The sequence below is a fragment of the Pygoscelis adeliae genome, unplaced genomic scaffold (assembly GCF_000699105.1).
Source record: "Pygoscelis adeliae isolate BGI_AS28 unplaced genomic scaffold, ASM69910v1 Scaffold245, whole genome shotgun sequence".
Taxonomy (NCBI): Eukaryota; Metazoa; Chordata; class Aves; order Sphenisciformes; family Spheniscidae; genus Pygoscelis; species Pygoscelis adeliae.
The window spans coordinates 928732-939462 of NW_008824766.1; the positions used below are offsets into that span (position 1 = coordinate 928732).

At 57.2% G+C, this 10731-nt stretch overlaps 2 protein-coding genes across 2 annotated transcripts in view; one reads left to right on the forward strand and one right to left on the reverse strand.

Moving 5' to 3' along the window:
- The window catches only part of TCTEX1D2 (Tctex1 domain containing 2), an 8874-nt gene extending 6102 nt beyond the window's left edge, over nucleotides 1-2772 (reverse strand). The window contains exon 1 of the mRNA XM_009323603.1: nucleotides 2747-2772. Coding sequence (XP_009321878.1) covers nucleotides 2747-2772 — 26 coding nt within the window. The remainder of the gene's footprint in view (nucleotides 1-2746) is intronic.
- A 1520-nt stretch (nucleotides 2773-4292) lies between these two features.
- Nucleotides 4293-9934, forward strand: PDCD1 (programmed cell death 1). The gene is made up of 5 exons (XM_009323604.1): nucleotides 4293-4440; nucleotides 6713-7045; nucleotides 8049-8204; nucleotides 8860-8894; nucleotides 9716-9934. Exons 1-5 carry the CDS (start codon nucleotides 4293-4295, stop codon nucleotides 9932-9934), a joined length of 891 nt encoding a protein of 296 aa, XP_009321879.1.
- Nucleotides 9935-10731: the final 797 nt, after the last annotated feature.

Sequence of the window (10731 nt, forward strand, 5' to 3'; positions counted from 1 at the left end):
GCCGCAGGCGGAGGAGAGCGCAGCCTGAAATCGTTTGCCATGACAAAGCCTATTCCCCCAATTCCTGCCCGTGTGTTGCTGGCAGAGCCCGTGCTCCCCACCTGCCTCTGGGCCGCGCATCCCAACCATCAGCACGGAGATCCCAGCCTTGCTCCTTTCCTCCAGGAACTTCTCAAATCTTCCAGAAAGGCCCAAAATTGTTGCTCCCCAATATCCTCCCCCCTTCCTTGTGCTCTTTTCCCTGTCCACAGCTGCTGTCTGTCCCAAGGAAGGCTGGCGAACGACGGCTTGCATATGACACGGCCCCCCTCCTGAGAAGCTGACATCCTGCTTCCTCCGCTGTTTATCTTGATGCAGCAATCTCCACCATCGCGCTTCTTACGTGCAGCGGGTGACACCGCCGAGAAACGTCCCCGGGCGCTTCGAATGGAAACAGCGTGAAGGCTGCCGGTGCAGAGCGTGCTGCTGCTGGGGACCAGGGGCTGGAGGGGGCCATCACGCGTGGCAGGGCTGGGGGGCGCCTGGGATTGGGGCTCTGCGGGCAGGCTGCTGCCTGGAGGTGCCCCTCAGGTGCCAGGAGGGTGTGAGGTTTCACCGGGAGGCAGGAGGTGCCTCTGCCGGAGTTTTGCTTGGGTTGCATGGACGGATCCCAGCTGGCACCAGGTCCTGCCCCAACCTGCTCTGAGCGTGGGAGGGTTGCTGAGACCTCGAGCAGCAGCAGCAGCTCTTGATTTCCACGGGCTTTAGCAGCACCGCTCTCTAGAGATGATCCATGGGAGCCCTTGGTACCGCTGGGCTGGGCATCAGCTCTGCCCAGCAGCAGGAACAGCACCCCGCTGCCATGGTGAAGGTGGTGGTGGCCCCATGCCATACCCATGTGGCACCTTTGCATCACAGTTACCATTGCCCTGCCCAGGCCCTGCAGATTTCCGCTCGCTAAAGGAACAGTTTCGTGCCTTCGCTCCATCCCTCCGCTTACTCGCTGCTTACTCACGCCCCGGGGCCGCTGCCTTTCCCCGCAGGGTCAGGTGTTGTTTCTCATGCAAATAGTTTGCAGGGGCCTTCCTAATTTCTGAGAAGCATCTGAAAGATCTCAATGCTCTCCTTGTTTATTTGCAAACACTTAATCATTTCCTCTTCTTGCCCCAGCCACGGTGGCCTCCTGCCTGGGTCGGACCAGCAGATGTGAATTCAGTTAAACCAACGGGGGAGGGATCTTTGGGAACCTGTGGGTTTCTCTTCCTCAGCATCTTTTTGTGGTAATATGTGTTCCTCATTTCATTTGGGAAGCTTTGCTGTCCCTGGGCTTTGAGGACGTTCAGCTCTGGGCTTCAGCTGGCTACATCTGAGGTGTTTGATCATTGCTTTCTCGTACATCTTCCAAATTTTCAGTGCTCCTTAAATACCCCAGAGGCTTTTAAGCCATTTTGGGACTGACCCTCGATCCTTTGAGGTGACTGCTCAGGGTGATAGCTGTGTGTCCTGACAGTGATGGCTGCAGGAGACCGGGGCCTTGTCTGGGTCCCAGCTGCTTCGGTAGGACCCTCACCGACACATTGGGCCAGCTTCTTGTGGGGGAAAAAAGGACATTTGTGCTTCAGTGAAGTGGTGTGACATGTGCTTGCTGAAGTTTTTGTCTCTTAGTTTTGAAGTACAAACCATTTTCTCACTTATTCCTCTTTCTCCTTCCTTTTTAGCCCTTCTTTTGCTCTTTCAGCGGCCAAATAGAAGAGGACTGCCCCATGCAATTCGCCATATTCCAGCCCAGAGAAAGAGAATTTATTTTTTTAAGCATCAAAGGACCTTTTTCAGCCCCCCTCAGCTAACCCCAAGATGTACCATCCACCTCATTGGGCTGAAGGGGATTTACCAGCATGAGCGGGGAGCCGCAGCATGGCTGGAGCCAGGCTGTTTTCCTTGGTGCTGGGGAAGCTGGTGCAAGAGCCAGCGGGAGCTATGTTGGTCTGGCCGGGTGCAGGCAGGGTAAAGCCTGCCCGAAACCCAGGGGCTGCTGCGGGGCTGGGACCGGGCTCCTGTGCGATGCTGGCACCCGGGGCATGTGCTGAGCTGGGGCACAGCACTGTTGCTCGCCTTGCTTTCCCCCTCAGCGGATTCCTCGCAGCAAGATTGATCTTTTCTTTTATTCTTTTCATCCTTTAAATTTTTTTTTTTCAGCAAAAAGGGGAAAAAAACCCCTGTTCTCTCTCTTGTGGCGAAGCAAGCTTTCCATCAGCGTCCTGCCAGAGAGCTCCCGGCTCACCGCCCCCCCGCCGCGGTTTCTGCTGTGCGCTCTGCAGCTCTGCGAGCTTCCCTCCGCTTCCTGGCCACACACAGCCTCATCCTGCACCCCAAGCAGCCTGGAAAGGATCCGGTGTTGGTGCCGGTCCCCAGCCTGCTGGGGAACAGAGCGGGAGCACTGGGACATGGGTTTCTGAAGGAACCTGAGCATCCGAAAACATTGCCGTACGGTCTGCGTCTAGCCACCGCAGCTTTCTAGTGGACACAGCAGCCTCCCTACCCCGGGTACCAACTTATGCCCCATTTCGAGCGTGCGTTGGAAAGTTTGAGCAATTTGTGCCATGATTTTAATCAGAGCCCTCTGCTGCTGTGTGGGGCGGGGAGGATGAGCCATTTTTTCCTGCCGATCCCTGGCTCGGTGAGTCGCGATCTCAGTGGTGATACCCGTCACATCATCCGCCTCTAGAAACCAAAACATGTTGCAAGTGCCAAACAAACCTCCCCTCACCCAGCCCGGATGCCTGGTGTCGCCATCTGGGGACACAAAGCCTCGAGGTGGAAAAGCCTCCTTGCTGTGAGCTTCCATATTTTCTGGAATTCGGTTTAGTTTAGTTTAGTTAGGGTTTTTTTTGAATGAGAATGCAGGAAATTGCGAAGGAAGAGGCGATGTCCACCTCGGAGCCCACCAGCACCGTTGCACATGGTGGAGAGCGCTCCACTTGCCACCCTGCTAGGCCGTGGCCTCTGGCCAGGCGGCGTGGAAAGTGACAAGGAGGGCACAGCCCCCCAGGCTTGCTCTGTGGCCCAAGCAGGGCCAGAAGTTCACGAGAAAGGGGTGATGCTGCAATGCCAGGAGGAGACTGGAAAAGACAGGACAGGCTGGATTGAGGCACTAACCCAGGGTGAGCCCTGCCTGCCCCGGCTCAGAACCCCCTCCTTGGCCACCCCGAATTAGGGGTGGCTCCCTCAGCCCGCTCGCCTGCCGGGGCCGGGTCTGAAAGCAAGAGGTGAGCAAGCCCCAGCCCCACAGCTCATTTCTGAAAGCCCAGAAAATAATGCAATCATCATGAGAATTGCATCCTTCATCCCAATTATTAATTTTCCCCTGACGCTTTCCAAAATTGCGGGGCACTGAGGCTGTGTTCGAGAGAAGCGGAGGAGCTAGCCATGGTGTGCGTTTGCCTTTGGTTATTTCCTATGCGAGTAGTAGTCATCGAGGCAATTGGGGAACATTGCCAGCAGAGAAATTAAAGAAGTCTGCTCCGAAGGTCACCCCAATAACAGCACCCTGCCCCCTGCTCTCTGCAAAACTGTCTGTGGAGAAACACACCTAAGGAGGCAAAACTTCTCCTTCTCCTCCTTCTCCTTCTCTTTCTCCATCTCCTCCTTCTCCATCTCCTCCTTTTTCTTCTTTTCCTTTTTTCTCCTTCTCCTTCTCCTCCTTCTCTTTCTCCATATCCTTCTCCATCTCCTCCTTTTCGTTCTTTTTGCTTCTCCTTCTTCTTCTCCTTCTCCATTCTCCTTCCCCTTCTCCTCCTTCTCCATCTCTTCCTTCTCCTTGTCCTTCTCTGTCCTCTCCCATCCCTTCCTCCTCCCATCAGCCTGCCAACAGGCACTCAGGGTACTGCATGGCTGCTCAGACCCTGCCCAGCTGCCCGGTGCCGCACTGCTCAGGAGCCTGAGACAGCTCTTTTACTCATGGGCCAGGCTTGGAGTCGAGGATGTGTCCCCGCCCGCTCCATCCCTGGGAGCTTTCCCCAAAAAGGGTGCAGGTTTAGCGGTGCCTGTCCCTGCTACTTGGCAGCTGGGTGCCAGCTTGGGAGTGTGCTGGGAGCGCGCGGGGAGGGGAAAGGGGCCAGGCCCAGCTCAGCTGATCCCTGCATCGGCGGGGAGGAAGCCGGGGGCGGGAGGCAGCCCGGGTTTCCCTCTGGGGCAGAGATGGGCACGTTTCATTTCCACCCCAGCCCCTGCTGCGCAAGCCAGAGAGCAAGCTGCCACTGCGGGGAAGGAAGCACGGAGAGAGCTGGGGGCGGCACGGCACGGCACGGCACGGCATGGCACGCCTGCCCGGGCAGGGGACCGACCGCCTCGCCATGGCTCCAGGTGCCTCGAAGATGATATGGGGCAGCATGGAGGTGGCCCTGACCAGCCTCTGCGCCATCCTGCTCTGCTGCGGCCCCATGCTGGTCGGCTGCCGCCAGGGTAGGTACCAGAGCGCGGCGTGCTTGCCAGCACAGCCTGTGTCGTTTGCAGCCAGTGGAAAATGTCTAAGGGCTGGGAGCTTTGTAGTTAAAAATAGCTCTGGCATCAAGAAGGCAAAAAACCTTGGGGTTTTGGGTCCGTGCCGCTGAAGCAAGGGAAATGGGGATGCTCAGGGTAGAAATGTGGTTAAAGGATGGAGAAGGGGACAGGTCCCCAGCCTGCGGTGCCGGCACTGGAGCCACGTTGCGGGCACACTGGCCGTGGTCGGGGTTTGGTGTTGAGCCTCTGGGTTTGCCAGCACCATGCGAGGTCTGGGGTTCTCTACTCTGGCTCTCACGGCTTCGGGCTGCAGCCTCGGGCTGCACCTCCTGGTTTGGGCTTGACCCTGAGGCAGCTGGTGTCCTGAATGCGATTTTGCTCAGGGTGAAATCTGGGGGAGAGGGGGAGGTGGAGGGGAAGGGGTGAGTGCAGGCAGAGTGAGGAAGAGCTGTGATGAAGCCATGTCCCCGCTTCCTCACAGCCCAGCCCTTTCTTCGGTGGCTTCGGGTGTTTTATGCCCCAAGGGTGGGCGCAGGGCTGGGCATCCCTTGGATCAGATGTTACCTCTGGTGCTGGGAAGATACAGGGAAACGTGTAAACCCAACCTCTGCTTTCAGAAGTCCTCTGAGCGCTTCATTCATTGCTGGCAGCAGCACTGGTTAGGAGGCAAAGCCCCGAGCCTGCTGGATATTTCCTGTTAAACACAAGAAACCCAGAACACTGTAAAAATTATATCTCTCGGTGCCGGCACTGCCGCAGCCAGCACTGCCCGTGGGAGCCAAGGCACTTCTCTCCGTTCCTCCGTCCTCCTGTTTGGTCTCATCCCTCATTTCTCAGCCCAGTTTTCCATCTAATCCTGTATCTAGTCAAGGAATCGTCCTGGTTCCTTTTCTGGTTGGTGATGCTGAGGTCATGGTCCTACGGCCTCAGGCCAGTGCTGGAGGGACGGGAGGGACTTTCTAACTCTGCCTGCAAGCCCTGCTATTGGTGGCAATTTGTGAAAAGGGAAGATAAATTTCTTAACAACAGGGACTTTTCAAAGCATTGGCGGTTTGAATCGCTTGGTCAGATAACCCGTGTGAAAAATGCTTCTTCCTGCTTTTCATTGCTCTGAACAAAAGTTAATGCAGCAGCTGCCTCGTCCTGCTGGATGGGGCTGGCTGAGCTCAGGCTTTGTGAGCCTGGCCCACGTTTGCGGCATCCCCGCTGCCTGGGGGGAATGAACCCACTGGGATCACGGGCAGGGAAATGTGGCGAAGCAGCAGGGCTGGTGCTAAGGGCCAGGGGGGACTGCGGCCATGGCCGACTGCCCTCTGTGCTGGGAGCAGCCTGGCAAGCCCAGCCAGGACCCCCAGGGTGGGTGCCTGTCTGTCCCTGTACATGCGAGGAGGGGACAGGCAGCTGGAAACGGGTGGCATTGTAAGCTCCAGGTTGCTCTACCCTGTCAGATGGTCTCAGGCTGGAGACGGCAAATAACGTGCCTTGGGCAGCCCTGCCCGCTCTGTGCTCCCAGCATGGAGCAGTGGGCAGAGCCAGAGCACTTCGGCAGACAGCTGGGCACGCGATGGGCTGCACCGTGGGGCACTGCCCCGGCCCAGGACTTGGTTCCTCTGCTCGCTTTCAGAGGCAACATCAGCTGGAGGAAGGATGACTCGGACATTAAAATACAGCATAGATTTAAAAATAATACAACCCCCCAAGTCTGTTTTCCCCAGTACAGGTGTTCTGAGTTAATTTTAGGTAGCCCAGAGCACAATTTGCTCTGCTGAAACCACTTCACGGTACAGTTACTACCCCTGAGGATTTCCCTCTGGCCGGCAGGCACACACTCAGGAGGGGAGAGAAATGGGCTGATGTACCTCCCCATGATATGGGGTGCTGCTGCAGACTGGCCAAGCGTCAGGCTGCCTGCATTGCTGGCAAACCCCAGAGCCTGGCCACAGGTGAGCGGGTGCTGACGATGGCATGGGGCTGGGCTTGCAACTGCTCACTGGCAGGTTTTTGTAAATCCCCGTAGGGGCCTTCGGGAGCTGAGGGTGAAACAGCTGAGGAACACATGGAGCCTCTGGGTTTGGGACGTAGGAGTCCATCACCTCTCCATGGGATGGGGCGCTAGCGGGGGTGACGGCAGGCTCTCTTTGCATCCCTGGTTCCTGCATGGGGGGTACAGCTGTTTCTGAGGCCTGTGCCTGCTGTAACCATGTCTGTTCCTTGTTTCCTCTCTCCCAAACAGTGACCTTCTTCCCAGCCATGTTAACTCTCCCTGCAGGTGGCTCAGCCACCTTCTTCTGCAACATCTCCAGGGAGAACGACTCCGGTGCAGAGTACAGCCTCAATTGGTACAAGGAGACCAACCATAGCCAAGCCCAAAAAATCGCTGAGATGAGCCGGAACAACTCCCTGACAAAGACGGAGAAGTACCTGCTCACCAACCACACTCCTGCCTTCAAGATTGAGATCCTGAACCTTCACCAGAATGACTCAGGCTCCTACTACTGCGGGCTGATTGCCTTCTTTGAGCCCGATAAAGTGATGGAGAGCAACCGGTCCCACCTGGTGGTCACAGGTCAGCCTGGGGGCTGAGCTGATGGGGGACAGGTCATCAGTGTCATCCTGTGGTGCTATGGCTCCCAGGCACACTGCAGCCCCAGGGCACAAGGCAGGCGGTACCCTGCTGGGGGAGGACTTGGTGTGGGTCAGGAGAGCACAGCTCTGCCCTTTCCCCTCTCCTTGGCATGCCTGGTCGATGCCCAGGGACACAGACTGTCCTCCCCCATCGGCACTGTGGCTGGATCTGGCCCTGAGGCAGGAGGTCTCCATCCTGCTGGGGCTGCATCCCCAGCAATGCTGTGGGGAGGAGCGAGTCCTTACCCACGGATGGAGGCAGAAGACCAGTGTAGGGAGCTGCCTGCACCCCTGAACAGCTCCTTTATTTGGGGACAGGGCTTGTGTTTGGGGTGACAACCAGGGCTCAGACCCCTTGAACAGCCGGTGTTGGTGTAGATACTGTTCTTGCAAAACCATGCCCCGGGAGGGTCTCGTAGCCCCGTGGTATGGGAGACTGAGGTCTTGCAGGAAGATATCCTATGCACTTGCTTGGTAGCATGGAGGCTTTGGGGGGCTGAAGGTGGCCTTTTATAAAAAGGAAACGCTGCAAAAGTTACTGTCTTTCACAACATCTCCCAACGTGAGCTGAAGCTGTGCTGGCCCCAGGACACGGAAGCAGCTGGGAGGCTTGGGGAAGCCATGTCCTCCATGGGGCTCTTCTGGGCATGGGGTCGTCCCACAGGACTGCAGTGTTCTGGCCCCCTGCACCCCAGCTCTCAGTGGTGTGGGATCATCCTCACCACCTGCAATGGGAAGGAATGGGACATGGCCAAAACATCCCCTGTGTCAGCCCAAATTCAGGGCCCCTGGAGGGATGGTGGGGCTGTGGCAGCCTGCCTGGGACTGAGCCCTTTCTGGGGACAGCCCCTGTGTTCCCCTGTTGACTTTCCCAGGGACTATAGAGGCCATTTTACACTCCTGACCTGCTGTTTTGTTCCCCCCTTTTTGGATGGCTATTACAGCAGCCCCTGAGAAGACAAACCCCACCAATAAGCCCGAGATGGAGGAAGGCAATCCCCTGGACCATGTCAAGGCCATGCTCCCGGGCATCCTGCTGCTGGCTGGGGCAGTTGTGCTACTGATCTTTGGCTACCTCACTGTCATGTACAGGAGAGGAGGTATGATCCCTCGTGGGGGATTTACTGCACCAAGGGGCTGGGATCTGCCAGGGGACCTGACGGGGTGATGCTTATCCAACAAACCCAGCTTGAACCCGGGGAAGCTGGATGTCTGTAGCTCCTTGGGGTACACAGGCAGGTTCAACGTGCTAAACTCAGCTGTGGCATGTCCCCATGGGACAGGTATCTCCATGCCTAGGGGAGAAGGGTGCTTTGGGCCATGCTCGCCCTTCGTAGAGCCCTCAGGCCATGTGCTGTGGCTCTGAAGCACTTGTTAGCATGATGTCTTAATGCTGCATGTGAGTCCTTCCCATGCACCTTGCCCGGGCACCTTTGGGGCATCTTGTCATCTCCTTGCTGTGGCACCGGGCATCACCTTGGCCACGCTGTGGGCAGCTGGGGGGGGCTCTCCCAGAGGGGACCCCCAAGGAATTGCACCCCACTAATACCAGTTAAACCCTAGACTGTGGGCTGGTATCTCACTTGTCCTTGTAATGCTCAGGGTGTTAGACCCTGAGTGTAGAAGGAGGAAGTGGTGCAATGGTTGTGGTGTCCACTGCCCTCCTAGGATGTGGGGGCTGGGTCAGCCCCAGCCCCAGATGCTCACGCTGTCTTGGCACACAAGCATCTTCTAAACAAACGTGTTACTTTGCAGATGTGCAGAAACCACCAAGTGAAAACACGCCAGCGGTGAGTTTTCCATCTCTGACGCCCTGTTGTGCTGCAGGGGAGCATCGCAGCATTGCTGGGGTGCAGGGCCTCCCTTTATCAGCCCTTCACAGGCTTCTCGCTTCTCCTGCCTTCTCTGATGCTGCTTGATCTTTTCTGCACAGCTACAACTGCTTTTTTGCACCTGCAGCACAGTCCCATCACAATCAAAAAACTGCCTGAGATAGGATGGGACCTCTCTAGTCCAACCCTTGCTCAAGGCAGGGTTGTCTTTAACAGTGGATTGTGTGGCTGTAGAAAATGGGAGAAAATGTTTCTTCCCCCCCATATATTAAGCTAAAATTTCTCTTGCTGCAGCTAGTCCCTGTTTCCTCTCTTCCTTTTGCCGGGCACTGCCAGGAGGAGTCTGGCTCCATCTTCTCTCTAACCCCATTAGGTAGCTGAAGGCAGTGAGTAGGTCTCCCCTTGCTCTCCTCTCTCTGGGCTGAGCAAACTCAGCCCCGGGCTGTCCTCGTGCACCCTGGTGCCAGCTCAGAGCCCAATGGAGAGGTGGGAAAAGGGCTCCTAGCATGACCCTGCCTTCAATGGCCAGGCAGGCAGGGAGCCTCACCTGCCTGCAGAGATCTGAGACCCACATGGCCTTGGCAGTGACCCCAAGGCTCACAGTCTGGTTTCTCTGGGCAAATGCTATCCCAGGTCTGTGCATCTTTCTGCTCTGTATCGCTCTCGCCCTCCTGGGATGCTTCAGAGCCAGTTTTGGCACTTGCTGTAAAAAGGGGGCTTGTGCTTGGGATGGCAGGTACCTCTGGATTATGAATCGCCCCGATGGGGTTTCCTTGCAGAAGGAAGAAAAGCCCCCCGTGGTGTCCGTGTCCACCGTTGACTACGGTGTGCTGGAGTTTCAGTGGGACCAGTGCACCCAGGTGCCGCCCGAGACCCAGCCGGTTGACCAGACCGAATACGCCACCATCGTCTTCCCAGAGGAGAAACCCGTCACGCCGGAGCGGGGGAAGAAACACCAGGACGAGAGGACTCAGCAGCTGCAGTTGCAGCCCTGCTGAGGACCAGGGTCCCTCCTCGCCAGGGGTTGCGGGCAGGAACAGGCTGCCCCAGCCCCTCGATCCCACCACAGTTTGCAGATGGGAAAAATCCAACGAGCAAGGACCGGAGTGACAGAGGCACCGCTGCTGGAGTTGATATCGGACAGTCCTGGCCACGGTGGGATCATGGCCACAGGGGGTGTACCACAGGATGAGGAAGGTCCCTGCAGGGCTCCATGTGCCGCCTCTTCGCTCAGGGCAGGGAGGATGGGCTGGGGCAGAGCAGCGATGCTCACAGGTCTGTGCCAAAGGCGATTTACATCATGCCTCAGTTTTCTACCTCCACCTGGGGCTCTCTGGAGTGGCCACGCTGCTTCCCTCGCTCAGGTCTGACCCAACCAGAAAAGCACAACTGTGGGAAGAAACACGTGAGGCCAGAGCTGGAGTGGATCCTGGGAGATGCTGCTCACAGGAGCCTGGGGCTGAGGGCTTCTCCTTGCCTGGGGCAGAGACTGCCTTGTGTACTGCTATTTAAAGAAACCCCTGGGAAGCAGGTGGCTTAGTTTTTCCTCCTCTCTCTGGGCACTTTCCTCCTCTGCAAGAGGGGAAATCTACCCCCGCATCCCTCCCTCTGCAGGTGGGAGACAGATCTGGCCCTGGGGGGTGAATAAAGGGTTTCACGTCTGGGGAGTTTGTTGATTCGTGATGGCAAGCGCGTGGGCAGGCAAATAACGGCTCTTGGCAGCGCACAAGCGAGAGCCGGGAGGCGGCGGCTTCTGTTGTGGTTCCTGGGCCTCTCTCTGCGATACACCAGACGA

Bases quoted from the DNA above. Each gene is read 5' to 3' on its own strand.
- PDCD1 (XM_009323604.1), top strand. From the start codon at position 4,293: ATGGCACGCCTGCCCGGGCAGGGGACCGACCGCCTCGCCATGGCTCCA. The intron at 4,441-6,712 runs GTAGGTACCAGA...TCTCCCAAACAG, and splicing joins GCTGGTCGGCTGCCGCCAGG to TGACCTTCTTCCCAGCCATG. The intron at 8,895-9,715 runs GTGAGTTTTCCA...GTTTCCTTGCAG, and splicing joins CAAGTGAAAACACGCCAGCG to AAGGAAGAAAAGCCCCCCGT.